Here is a 15,077-nt window from a genome sequence, read left to right as displayed (position 1 = left end):
CACAGGATGCATAGAATTTCATTTATTATGTAAAAAAACAGAGTATGGCAATTATGGAAATTAATGTATTTTCTTTTTTCCCCCTCTTTTGGAGTCACTAATCTCACTTTTAAAAGAAATCAATACACTGAAAGTCTACATGCTAGAACTTTTTTTCTCAAAAGAATCACTTAAATTCTTTTAATTGAGTTATGCCCTCCAAATATCCTATTATAAAACTCTTCTTTATTCCTCAAACATAAAATGTATGATCCTAAGATCATAGTTATTTCATAAGTAGCATTTAGGCTTGAATTAATGATTTCTCACCAAATTAGAAAATGAGCTCTATATTTTCAAATTAGAAAATGTATAAACTCTATTCATATGACAGATTAAAAGTGCAAGACTAAAACCTTTTGAGAAACTATTAGTTTTCTAAGGAAATAATGTACTTAGCCTATTTTATAAAGTCTAAAGCAAAATATAAATCAATGACTAATAACAGCATTTCGGTGGAATCATCACAGAATCTTTGTGCAGCAAGATACGAAAAACCTGTATGTTATTAAAAGCCCAGCAATCACTCACCTGATGATTGGATTGTATTTTACTTTTCTGTCAAATCCCTTGTTTTGCTCTCCCTTCTTTAAATGTAAATATACACACAATGTATATAAATACATATGTCCCCACATTCTTTTTCAAATACTTCTCCTTTTAACATCAAGAGCTCATCATTTACAGTCCAACTGAAACCTCATTAATAACATCAGAAGGGCCCCGCTGCTTTCTGCGGGTTTTGGATCCCATTCATGCTTACCTTGGATGCTTTGTGCAGCGCTGCCAAAGCACCAAGGGACTCATAACAGAGGGTAAATACAGAGAGCCTCTTGCTTTGTCTGTCCTCGTTATTCAAATGTGATCACAACTGTTCTCTGGCCCTGAGGCAAATGGTAAGAGACCCCTATCAGCTCTACTACACTCGCCTTGCCCTCCACAGCAGTGAGGCTGCATCCAAATTATCTGCTGGAAATACTCCCTGGGGAATGTCCTTTCCTGAGCCATGCCCAGATCTGTTTGGAAGGGAGCCAGCCTGCCAGGTCCCAAATGATGCTGGAGATTGCCCTGCACTTGGACAGTGCAGAGGAGTGAGCTGACATTCCAAGGACATTCACTGGCACTGGCTCATTTAGTAAAACAGACACAACCCTTCACTTTCACTAGTTACCACAATCAGAAATCAGTGGTCAATATTAATCTATTTAAGGGAAAAAGAAAAGGAAAAATATGGACGAAAAAAGTGCCTCAAATTATATGGAGCTGGTGGACCACTGCACTGTTGCACAGTTTCTGCTGAAACCACATTTAAAGGTTTCATCCTGACTACACAGGRAGAGCAGCAGTTCTGCTAGTTCTCCCTAGCTCTGCTCTGGTATAAATRGAAGTCACAGACTCCTCGCAGTCTGATTTGACATGCCCATTCTTTCGAGGCACACATTTATTTTCCTTAATTAAACAGAGAGTTAAGGATGAGTTTCCAGCTGAGGGAATTCAGTCTCACAAGCTAGGCAGGATGTATCTCAGTCCTAAACCTGAAATAATCTCAGTATAACATTAAATGTTATTTCTTCATTCATGGAAAACAGTGCTTTCTGATCAATATACAGTTTTAGGTATCAAGATCCACAGCTATACTCTGCCAGCATCTATGAAAACAGGAAGACATAAATTCTGGCAGATAAATTGACACAGTGCAAGAGGAGAAGTTTTTTGTACCTGTGCTATCATGGCATGTAAAAGCTAAATTGCTCAATTTCCTCAAAACCCATGGCTGTTATCTAGAAAAATGTAAATTTTAAAGCAAGCAGCTTGTCATTATACATGAGAATAAGGGAGAATTGATGGACCCCATTAGCCAGCATATGAAAGACAAGACCTTGCAGACAGAAGGGATTTCTGATCTGTGTTCTCTTTCTTGGGAAAATCAGGAATACACTGAATGCTAATGGCTCACTCTGGATATTTTTTACATTTGCTGTGTTAAGTGAACATTGTAAAGTGAGGGGAAAAAAATAAAATACGGTGATGTCATAAATTTTGCAGACATTGTTTRTGAAGGAAAACAGTTTAAATAAGAGTAGGCTGTTTTATTTTGGCTCAAATGTTTATGCCTCTGCTTTGCTACACCTTTTCAATTACATTTGTTTTTTCCTGTTTTGCTCTGATTACTGTTGAGACATTCCATGTCTTTGGCATTTGCTAGCTACCCTCAKCACGTGCTGTTTTTGGTGCCCTGCTGGATAAATGCATATTGCTTCAGAGCAGTTGAGTTTACTCACACGAAGCCACACGGTGACCTGCTGTAACGTGACTGTTTACTCTGTGTGCTGAGAGCCGGAGGCAAACAGCTGCATCGTATTTGCTGAAAGAAATGGAGCAGGCTGCAAACTGTCAAGGCAGGATTCCCCCAAGCCTGTCAGCGTGTGCTGCTGGCTGCCACTGCCATCAGAGGCAATAATTATTCATTGATTTATTTCACCTCACAAAGCCTGCCCTTACAGCAGCAATTGTCTAGGATTCTCCCCCCACCAGCGATGCTCCTAGGATAGCTGCAATGAATTTGTACTGTCACTTCCAGCATCCTTCCTCTCTGAGCTGTGTAAGTGGAGCTATCAGATGGAGTTACAAGCTACTCCAGAARCTGCACTCTTTGATGGAGCAGGTAAATACAGAAACAGGCCACTTATTTGCTCTGGGAAGCTGCATTTGTGGAAGCTTTGTGTGAACACTGAAAARCAGAGAGGAGGCACAAACCATGAAGAATATCAAGTGACAAAACTCACTCTGCTAGAGGAAAAGAGCTCCTCTGAAGAATCTGGTGTTAGTGTGATACCAATCAGCTGAATTTCAGAGGATCAGGCTGGCAGTATGAAGGATGTTGCTGAAGTGGCTGCAGGAACTCCTAGGTCTGGTTCAGCTCTTAAGAGCCACCAGCTCAATTATTATTTTGTAAATCACAGCTCTGGGGAGTAYACACCTAGAACAAGAAGGTTTCTTCTGCTTTCTTCTCTGATAGATTTCTGCTGCTAAAAAGACAGTGCTCCTATTTTACATTTATTTCAGTGTCAATCATTACAAGCTACAAACACTTTCCTATTTCCTAAAAGTAGTGTTAAGGACATCCATGGATCAGGCGAACTCTCAAAACTGGTGGGGGATAGAGAATCTAAGTGCCTTTTTTCTCTGTCTGGAGGACTCTGGATTGTTTGAATTAGGTTTTTTTCCCAATATGAGACAAACAATACCACTCTGAAGTGGGGAGATCTCTGCAGGCCTTTCTGAGGCCCATAACACACCACACAGGACATGAAAGATGGGAGCAGTGCTTGGGACAATTTCCTGCCTTGGAGGGAATAAAAGTTTCTTCTGTGTTCCCCACCTTTTCAAGTCCAATATGGAAAAGAAGGAGTTGATTTTACTCTGTTAATGGTTTTATTTACTGTTAGGTGTGTTAATTGGCTGACCAAAGAGCGTACTTCTTGCATCAGCATATTTAAAAATCTGCTGGTGTGCTGGAAAAGGAAAAGGCAATTTGCTGAGAAACACAGCTKCCCTTTTTTAAGGTGTTTTCTTCAAGCTTGTGTGGATGCAGCAGTTCTTCCTGAGGGCAGACATTTAAGTCTGTTTACATTTCTGTGTGGTRTCTCAGTGACAGAACAGCCATTACTGCTGGGCTTTAGCTGCTGCTGAAGGAAACTGTGTGATGAGACACTGCCTCAGCTTCCTCCCCCTCAAACAGTTCCAAATATTATAAAAATAAACAAAYAAAACTCCAAACAAACAAACAGGGATTTGCTACTGCCAACAGCATCACAACAGCTCTATTTAATTTCCCAGAATGCATCTAGCAGAGATTTTTCAGGATGTCTCTCATACCAGCTCTGGCACTGACTGCAAMACAGAAGTCTTGGCATAAGTGACTGCATTGAGCAGATAAACGGTTTAAGCAGATCCTGAGGGGAACTCCAAGGAATATTTTTGGTTCACCTGCACTGTAATCCTGACAAAATAGGGACAGCTATTCTGGAAWACTCAGACAACATTCAACATTTTGCTTTCCAAGCAAGCTCGTAAGACCAAAACTGAATTTAGACCTCTCTTTAGCTTGCCTATAAGTTCATTTTGAAAGGACAGAGTGATGGTCAATACCTTTGTTAACCTCAGAGCAGGAACATATGGCCATTAGATGCACAGTGATAAATAACCATACTGTGCACAAATACAGACAATCAGTGGCTAAAAACTCACTGAATGCTCCTGGTATGTCAGCATCATACTGCARCCAGCCTTTATGGAAAGATCTAAAACAAATACTGAAATGTAAAACTTCAGGTCTAATTTAGTATGTTTTTTGTTTTAAAAACATCACCACATGAAGGATAAAACTGATTTTGATGCTTTTCATTTTAAAAGAGAATGAAAACTCAAGCCAAAAGAGCACTGAACTTGAAAGCTTATGCATTTTCCCATTCACTAGTGGTCCCAGGAAGAAGGCAGATGTCCCAAGCTGCTACTCCTACCTCGTGTTCTCTACTTCTAAACACTCTACTACTCTCTCACAGCAGAGTGTAGTAGTGTGGAGAGAGCAAGAGGGTCAGGGAACCCTCCTGTTTATGACCAAGTCGTTWTATCAGTCTCTTTCCAACTGCCTTCTCTTGCTTCTCCACCCAGCCCCACAAAATTCCAGCRTCAGAAATGGATCATAATCCACACATCCAGGTCTGCAGAGTTTCACAGTTTCATGATGAGCTGCACGAGTCCTGCCAATCACTTTGGGCCATTACTGAGGGTCTGGAGCTTGCACAGCTCTTGGATACCTGAGTCAAGGAGCTCAGAAGTAGCTTGGCTTTTTTGTAAGACAGCTTTGGCTGTTGCAGAGTCATAGCCCTAAATGCCAGCCCGACGAACGTTGAAATGACTGCTCTTGTACTTATCTAGGTCCAAAAAAATGTCAACACATTTAGTTGTTAACATTTTCATAAGAAACATTTTACTGTATTTGAGGCAGACCACTTGAGTACTTTACAAACATTTTTGAAAGCCTGGACGTGAAACATTATTTACTTCTGCAAAGAATTTTAGAATGTTTGATTTTAATTTCAGGCCAAAACAAAAATAAATGTCACAATCTTGACATTTTCTGTGAAATGGAATTATTGTTCTCTACTGAGGCACTATGGAAAAGATAATTTAATACTGAGATGGATGTAAGGAAGTTAAAAACATCTGAAGAGATTTCTCACTCAAGCTGAGAATTTAATTAGAGACTTGCACTAAAATGTGTGTCCATATTTCATTCTTCACTATGTTCCAAATGCCTGAATTCCTGTAAAATGAAGTGACATGACATTTACTGCCAAATACTCATATTCCTCTTTGGGATCAGGAACATAAATGTGCTACAAATCAATTTCTTTCTCTTAGATATGGCTAATTTCTCACAATTGGCTTACAATTAATATTGCAGTCATTTCTAAACAAAGTCTTTTGTGGTTCTGCATTGTGAATTACAAATAAAATGCTTACTATTCAAAGAAGCCTGTAACACTGTTAGTAAAGAGACAGCATCCTGAACCATTACTGAATTTGGAACGATGATATCACATCAGATGTTGAAGAAAAGACACTGCTATGCAAATAATAATCCTGTAAGTGTCTATCTGAATGATACAAGTCACCATTAATGGTGGGTTATTATCAGAAACTACCGTTTTGAAAYGCACTAAGCTGAACCAGTATGATGTAGGTATTGTAATTAAGTATCAGACAGGATGAAGGGGACACAAAGTAAACCCAGCTCAGTGGAAAGGATGCAAAACAGAGTCATTAATTTAAAGGAAAAGCCTGCAGTTCTCAGAACTGGACCATATAAAAGCAACAGAAAAGTCAGTGCAATTACTTTTCCTCAGCRTTCCTCCTCTTAAGCAGTCACTCGGCAGGAATGAGAGACTCTGCCCTGGCTCAGACCAAGGTGCTGCCTACTCCAGGATCCTTTTCCAGCACCAATACATAGTTACAGTATAAGATAGATGGAAATAAAAAAATGGAGATATTTCCTCTGTGATGGGGCTGCATAGTCTCCTTCAATCTTTATTTCACTGATATAGCTTTGGGAAAGTATGGAGGAGTGCAAATTGATTGAATGATATTGATTTTAGTTTTAACACAAGCACTTAAAATGCAAAATAAGTGTGAATTTTTATGACTATACCCATTATCTTTCACCTGGAATTTAGACTTGAACAAATTAGAAAAAATTCTAGTAATTTTCAGGTTAAATTGTTTATGGCAATCACACACAAACCCTCTTGCCCACGTCAGAAGAGATCATCAAAGCAAATTCCATATTACATGATTTTAGGCTGTAACAGCAAACAGTGAAGTCAACCAAAAATAGAAATGCTTTCATGAAAAAAAATGTCATAACAGAAATCCAGAACAGTCTTCAGAAGTAAAATATACTAATTTTTCAGAGATTTTGAAATAGAAAATCATTCTTGGTGCATTGTATTTATCCTGAAACACAGGTCTTTTCTATGATATATTATCCAGATAATGGCAGACTTATAGATGAGGAGAAGACTGCAGAATAGGTGGTACAAAAGTCCATAGATACTTTGAAAACAGGAATCAAGTGTACATTCTCTAGACTCTTCTAACCTTTTTCTTCTGCAGTAATGGAAACCTCAGAAAAATCACCCAGCATGGGCTCGATGGCAACTGTATTGCCAGCAGCTCTGTCTGCTCCTGTGTAATTTTCTGYATAGGGCATCCATGGCTAGCCAAGAAAGGGCATTTTCGTAATGACTCGTGTTGAACTCTTACTAGCAGTGCTTTGGCTCCCTCACACCTCTCTACACCTACTGCAAGAGATTCGGATTGAGAGTTGCAAATAGTCCAGAGTGATTGTGTAAATTTGCCATCCACACTAAATTGGGAAGTGCTATTGACTCCCTTGAGGGCAGAGAGATTGACAATCAACAGTTTTACGAAGTTTAACAAGTGTTGTATTCCGCACTTGGGATTGGGCAACCCTGGATGCACAAAGAGAACTGTGGAATGAGATGCTGGAGAGCCRTGCCAGGGAAAGGGCCCTGGAGGTCCTGATTGATGCAAGGTGAACACGAGYCAGCAGTGCCCTGGCASCCAGGAGGGACAACCCTGTCCTAGGGGACATCAGGCACAGCAYTGCCAGYSGGGCAAGGGAGGGGATTGTTTAGACTGCGTATCAGGAAAAGGTTTTTCAYCCAGAGGGTGGTTGGACACTGGAACAGGCTCCCAGGGAAGTGGTCAAATCACCAAGCCTTTTTCACTTTGACTGTTTGGGCAACTTTCTCAAGCATACGGTGTGATTCTTGGAATGTACTGCACAGGGCTGKGAGTTTGGACCCGATGATCCTGATAGGTCCCTGCTGACTCCACATATTCTACCAGAGGGTGATGACTGTCCTGTGTTTGGATATCTGATCTGAAAATTAGTCACAGAAAGTCACCCTAACTCCCTGTTAATTAAGGCAATTATAAAAACAGATACTAATATTTTTCTCAGAAGTGTGGTAAAGCTTAATTGATTRAAGTTTTAATGATTTGAGAATTTTACTATGAAGATACATTAGTTCAATGTCTTACACGATCATTTCTCCAACATTTACAGGTAAAAGATAAAAGTTGAAAACACAACAGTCATGGTCTGTAAGTTGTTAGCTTTTGCCATAAAGAAAGTATATGTATTTCATTGCACGAATAAGAGTGAGATGGAGATATGATTATTATCAATATTAAGTTGCTTAAGATGAAAAGCTGAGTGGCTTACAGGGTAGAGGCCTGGGATTTCATCTCAGAAACACAAGCAGGGATTTAATTTGCAATTCACTGTTGAGACGTTAGCTGCATAATAGCTTGCTCTAATCTGATGATAAGGGAAAATTATTTACTAGCTGTTCAAAGGGATACCTGCCTTTGAYAGGACAGTACTTTTCACATATATACATTACATTTTGTTGTTCTCCAAGTTTGAGCCAATCTCAAGAAASAGTATTTGGCAAGCTTTAGTCCCAAGGTACATCTAAATACCTGTATTATTTGCAAGCTCTAACTATCTTCCTGTGACTTTCAATGCTTAAACTGAAGAATGTGGAATAAGACACTGATATTTGAAGCCACCTGCCTTGAAAATATGTAACTTGGGAAGTAAGTAAAGAAGGGATTCACATAGTGAATGGATGTCAAGGATACTGGATGAGCAATAACAGTATTGATAACAATGAATTGTTATTACAATCTAAAGTTTGCACTCCTATGCTGTTGTTACTATYTAAGTTACCAAACTGGAAAGGAATAGGACACTGAAGAATGGGTGGACTCAAAAATGCAGATTTACTTGTACTGAAACACTRATGATATTTCACAAAACTTGAAGCCTATGCATTGGTGATACACATGAAGGAAAAATCTTCCTAATTTTACTTCTCAGGCACCCAGACAAGGGGGTGCAAGTTTGCATGTCTTCTTTTACTCATAGATAGAGCTAAGTATCTATGCCAATCTTTTCCCAACAAGAGAGGAAAGAAAACATTGTACCTTCAGCTCAATAGACTGATGGTAAGAATTTCACCTAAGTTAAAGTAAAATCACAGCTCCTTTGCTCCCTTCCTTTGGAATTCGCAAGAATACTCACTCTGACAATCTAAGTATGGATGATGGGTTAGGATTTATTCTACCTTTTGTTYTAAAGGTGAAATGATTCTCCTTTGCATGGAATAATTTAATATCAGCTGTTCCAATTAAGAGAAATAACATCACGACCTAGCAAAATCTGAGTGTCATTCTTCCACACTGAGGAACAGAAAATTCTGTCTTTGCACATAAATATTTAATATGAAATACTTTAAACACGTGATTGTTTCCTCCTTATATGAGCAATGTCTTATACGTTGAATAGTCAAAAATATTTGTATATCCTGCTAAGGAATGCAGTTTTGTGATTAAGGGATTGAATTTGGTTTTATGAGGCTTGTTTCAACTGTCAGGTCCTGCATAGAAATATTTGAGTAAGGGCCTCTGCACATGACAATTCTGTTTCAATCTGTCTTGCAAACTTAAGTCTTCACTTCCAGAAATTAGGGAGAATAGAATAATTCTGTGTGCATGCATTATCATTTATCTGCACTCAAGAGTCGTTTTATGTGGAGTAAAAACAGATGCCTRTGTAACAACACAGCTGCAGTTTCAATGACAACTTTTTTCAACCTTGGAGAAATCTTCCTATCCAGGTTCTCACCTGTTACAGTTTTGTTTATTTGATCTATAAGCTCTGCAGAGCAAAAAACTTCTCTTGTTACATGTGAAGTATTCTGCATGAAACTGCACATTACTTGATCCTGACCATTGCTTGAACTGGCAGATGGTAGTGTTGTAAAAAAAGAAAAGGCCAGGCTCAACCAGCAGGTAAMGAAAGTTTTTGCCATTTGATTTTTATTTGTTGTTGCCTTTCTGAAAGAATGCTCTCAGCTCAATTCACAATAACTCTTCAGCTCATCAGAAAACCACAAATGTGTTCTACTGCAATTCTGGACAAGCTTTTCTCACAAAGAGGTCAGGAGCCAAAAGGACATAAGTGTTCTCAGGCCTTGAAATTACTCCTCCAGGCAAGAGGGAGGCAAGCTGGGGGATCTGTCTGTATTGCACTTATATTGGCAAGGAGGCTTTCATCTCCAAAGCTGATGATCCCACACAGAAACTTCCTGATTCCCATAGGTAACTCTCTGCAGCTTCAAAATGGCTCATAATTTTACTTCCTAGTTTTAGTTAAGATTGTTGGTAGGTTATAACTTCTGAAAAAACAGRAAACTGCACATTAGAGAGTGCTGTTTTAAGCCATGTTTTCAATTTAAATTAAATTCTATTGAAATTTTTTTTACCATACTATCTCTGATAAATAAAATACTACAAATGACAAAAAGAAGGGGAAGAGTCTTCCAGGAACTTAATATGCATTAAGCAATAGGTGATAAAAATACCAGAAGGTAACACATGGCAACTTCTAGTTTTATATAACTTATAAAGAGTCAGCTTTGATGACTGCCATTTTATTACTTTGCATGAAAGATTTTTTTTCCAGCTGTTACCCTAGCAAATTCTATGAACACGTGGAAGTACATGAAAAAAGGCAAAATTGTAAGAACACACATATATTCACTTGCATTTCTTAGTTACTCTCACTCCATCCACTTATCATTGAACTATTCATATGTAACTGCACTTAGTATACAGTAGCTTCCTAGCTCATAAAATATTGATTCAGGTTTTTTTATCGTATATCTTTCGTGAACTTTGATCTTTCATACTTAGTGCAGCCTTGATGAAATATTTAGAAGTACATTTTCCATGTGAAAGGTAAATTTAGAGGTTTTTTATGGTAGCCTCTGTTAATGCACTAGCTTCAACCCACATGAGACCCAAGCTGAACTCTATCTTGGTCACATTTAGTTGATCATTTCCTTTGCAAAAATCTTCCACCTCAAAGTAACTTTTTTTTTTTTTTTTCCCCAAGGTAAAGGTCTTTTTTTTTTAAATTTGGTTGGAGTTGTTTACAACACTTCCTCCACAGGTACATTGAAAGACCTTAAAAGAACTAACTTTCAACCAAGGAACTAAATTTAATGGTTACTTTCCAGATAAAAATGTATAACCTGTATAATAAAACAAGACTGCCAACTTAACAAAAAATCAAAAAAAACCACCCACAAAAACATCAAAAATCCCACTGAAAACATTCTACATATATTTATAGGCAGTGAATGTTACTGAGTAATTTTGTCAAAGCAAGCAAAGCTACTGCAATAACTTTTTCTCCAAGTTCCTCAATTCCTACACTTAACATAAGAAAAAAAAACATTATCTTCAGGTTGAGAACGATGAAATCTCAGTTCATAGCTTATTCAGCACACAGGATTGAATTCAGCACACAAAAACAAGCAAGGTCCCCCTAAAGCTCTTTCAAGGTCTGCAGCACTCACAAGGGTTCTGTCCACCACAGTTTCTCTGATCACTGTGTGTCTCTTGTCTCCACCTAGACAGTAAATTTCATGAAGCCTGTAAAAACCTCAATTAATTTTGAGAGCTTTATCTCCTTGTTGTATTTGTTTGAAAGCAATTTTAGCTGAAGGCTGCCAAGGTTCTTAGAAACTGAGAGGTAGGGTGGTGCACAGACAYACACCTGCACAGACCGAGAACAAATACCTCCTTCTGTTATAGCATAGCTGTGTAAATTAGGATATGRTACTAAAACCAGTGAAGCAGTATATATTTAAGAAACTGGACAATGAATAATAAGAGAATCCATCCTGTTCTCTACTGTTTTGTTTTGTATTTCCAAAGTATGACTTGGGCTTCTTCCCAAAAAGGTGGCACATCAACAAGCCAAAGGAAGTACATCTACACTAACACATGGGCAACAAACAGGAGAAGCTGAAAGACACTGCAGCTGGAAAACTATGATATARYTGAAATCATGAAAATTGTTATTTTTGCAGTTGGACTCRATGATCTTAACATTCTTTTCAAACCTAAGTAATTCTGTATTGCCTGTTTTGAATGTGCTGCACACAGCCCTTGATTAAGACAAGTTGTTTGGATAGACAGAAGTGAAGAAGCAGAGAAAMCAGTCAAGAGATTTTCTCACTAAATTTTAAGTTCACTAAGTTTTGTGTTGAAGAGATGCTACCATGGGAAGACATTTCTATAGAAATGTAATATGAAGAGTGGAGTCAGTGYTGTAACTGAGATGAAGAACCGGGATTTACTTTAACTTTTGAAATATTGTTCACTGCTTAACTCTCTTTCCAAGCTTTCGTTAGGGGTAGGGGAGCAATAAAGACTGTATCACCAAATACAAAATTTCACAGAAATAAAATGATGAAATTTTAAAAGACAGTCTTCAAATTAAAGTACATCTACCAGCCAACTAGCCATAAATTTAATTCGAAGTATTTTTATAGGTTGATGACATAAACTMATTTTTCACACAATGTAACATCTGTGTTTATTTTACTGAGACAGCTGGAATGTTAAAAGAACATTGAAATTTGTGTAATACAAACATTTTGGTAAGAGAAATGTCTTGGTATCTTAGACAAAACCTGAAGACATAATTTTTATATGCAATGTATATTCTGTATGTATTATGACTACAACAGACCTTTCTTTTAAAAAAAAAAACTCAAACCAATCAAGGTTTTTATTCTGTATTTTTGCCCTCTATCAAGTTTCCAATGTAAGAAAGTTTTGATGCAGAAAAAATACACAATAGAGAAGTGCAGAGAACTGTCTTACCTTCTGGCTCCCTGATCTTACGTCCTGCTGCAGATTTTCGTAGCACACTCCGCCCTGAGTTGAACAAGCTAGTTAACTCATCAAGGGGACTGGTCAATGACCTTGAGTTTGTAGGGCTGTATGGAAATGAAGATGAGGAATTKGAGTTCAATTTCCTGTGATCCGCTCTTGCCACCTTTGGAGAGTAAGGCAGTTTGGAGAATGGAGAAGGTGAGCCTCCAAGCTGAGCAGGATTGGGTCTCTGAGGTACTTTTGACGGATCTGAGTTCGCACCTGTTTTCCCTGCATTAATCAGAAAACTAGCACAAGTCTCCGGAGGAGATGCGAAATGTGTGGAAGCCCGGTAGGAAGCAGGAGGTGGCACGGGAGGAGGGGGTGGTGGCACAGGAGGAGGTGGCGTGGAAGGAGGAGTCACTTTGGTGGAAACRTTGAACACAATCAAGCCTGGAGATACTGGTCTTTCGTTCTCTCCTTTCTGGCCTTTGGAGTACTGGGGTGATAATGGACTTGAGCCTTCTGACTGCACAGGATATTTCAGGTTGGTTTCCAAAACAGGAAGCTTTTTGACCTCTAGTGGTGTTAAAGGTGATTCATCAGAAGCAGGTGAACACGTGACAGGGGTTGGAGGGAATACAAGAAGCGGTGGTCTGTGGGGGAGCAGGTTAGGGAAAGGGGCTGGAATGTCGCATGAGTCTTTGTAGATCAAAGCTGCTTGAGTGTTTCCATCCAATGTTCCATCTTCAATGTTAACATTTTTTTTGCTTTCAAAYAACAGAGGAGGAGATCCAGTCACTACTGGAATTATTCCATTACCATTGCCTCCTTCTTCTGGTAGAAAATACTTCATTTCTTCATACACAGACTCTCCCTGCTCTGGACTCTCCGCTTCAGCAGAACTGCTTTTCATTGCATTCCCCACCATTTCAATATAGACAGGCTCATTTTCCTCCTCTTCTTGTGACATAAAGAGATTCAACACGCCRTGTTGTGGTCCATCAGTAGAAGCTGTTCTCTGTACACTCACAGTGTCATAGACACCTGGTTTAACTACTGTGCTTGTTTTTTTGACATCCCTAGGCTTTTGGCCAGGTATTTCTTCATAAGAGCCACTAAGTTTTGTATTAGGGCTTCGTTTTGGTTTTCTGGGAGGTATTTTTTTCATGGTACTGTAGTCGTCACTATGTGGCCTTGGACGGGTCAGTACTAGGAAAGTGAAAAAGATCTGTGTTATTAACAAGTTAAAGTAATTTTTTTCTTAAATTGGTCTAGTACTCTGAGCCTCAAACGTTATCCATTTAGTTTGACAATGAGCAGCAGTCACAAACACAGGAATCCAAGCAAAAGAATAAATACATATAGGAATAAAATGCAGAATTTTCAGCTACCAAACCACAGGCCTTCGCTACCTTGGCATATAATCTGCTTTGGTAACCTCTACTGCCACTAAAAGATGAGAACTCACACCTGAGGAGGTACAGTTTGAATCCAAATGTGCACTGCAAAATCTGTAACACATGGAAATATGTGTTTGTTTCTCCTTTTGCTCCAAGGGAGAAGGGCGAGATTTTAACTAGGAGTCTGAGCACAGTGCTGCTTTGACACAAACGTGATTGCCAGTAGCTGAAATATCCCTCTTTTTGTAATATCTATACAACTCTAATATAGGATGATATTATGCCCCTCTCTTCTTTTGTACTGCAGGTGTGGAAATAATTTATAACTTTAGGGAATCCCATAGCCTAAGGGCAAATCCCCAACTGAGTATACATTTAACTAAACTAGATGTCTCTTCATAGCCTCCAGGCATGTATAGAGTGAAGAGACTAGATACCTAGATGATTGGTCTTTTAAGATCGAAATTAGATGGTATAAATCAGAGCTGGTTTTGGACGAAGACTCAGGAAACTGAGTTAATTCTTGGAAAATGAGTATAAGGCAGAGAAACTTGCCATATTGTTTCACACATACAAGAACTCCAAAACTGTTTTGTGAGTCCATGTAAGCATTATTATTTGACCATACATACATATATATATTGTTGCTCTTTCCAAACACCTCTGCTAGAACCTTTTTGGTTAAATCACTAATGTCTTGCAGATTTGGGCACAGAAAGATAAAACCACTAGAGACCTCCTTAAACCATACTATTTTAAAAGTATAGAACATAATTCATATCTCCTCACATAGATCTTGAATGAGCAAGGAAGAGGTTAAGAAAAATGGACTCTCACCTATTGAACTGGACATGAGAACAGTAATTATTTTGACAGAGGCAGCTGCAAGGATTTCTATCCATTGTATGCAGGACTGGGGAATRGTTATACAGTTTTAAACCCAATCTGAAGGATCTTCCTTGGCAAAYGTAGAGGATCCTTCACACAAAGCATGACAAGTCAGGCTTATCAAGGAAAGCAAATGCATTCCTTTCCTTCATCTTCTCATTCATTTTAAGGAGAGTAGAACAAGTGAACTCAAAACCATGCTATGTGCACTGTAATGYACTGAGAAACTTCGGGACTTTTGCAGGACTTTCCTTTTARACAAAATAAAAATCACCATAATCAAATTATGGCAAAAAAAMCCCCAACAAATAAACACTGAATGTATAAGTTATTCATGTGAGCATAAAGGAAAAGTATGAAAAGGTATATTGTTTAAGTCAGTGAAATTCAAGATTTGAGCATTCTGTTTTAGTGATGCAA

The 15,077-nt window shown here is 38.5% G+C and overlaps 1 protein-coding gene across 1 annotated transcript in view; it reads right to left on the bottom strand.

Moving 5' to 3' along the window:
• Positions 1-15,077, bottom strand: part of MYO16 (myosin XVI) — a 252,767-nt gene that overhangs the window by 26,756 nt on the left and 210,934 nt on the right. Inside the window, exon 31 of the mRNA XM_057390020.1 lies at positions 12,376-13,578. Within this exon, the coding sequence (XP_057246003.1) occupies positions 12,376-13,578 (1,203 nt within the window). The remainder of the gene's footprint in view (positions 1-12,375; positions 13,579-15,077) is intronic.

This window comes from Malurus melanocephalus, unplaced genomic scaffold (genome assembly GCF_030028575.1).
Source record: "Malurus melanocephalus ecotype Western Australia unplaced genomic scaffold, MMel_1.1 scaffold_1, whole genome shotgun sequence".
NCBI classification, from domain to species: domain Eukaryota; kingdom Metazoa; phylum Chordata; class Aves; order Passeriformes; family Maluridae; genus Malurus; species Malurus melanocephalus.
Note: the sequence above shows the minus strand (reverse complement) of the source record. Positions and strands in the feature narration are given on the sequence as shown.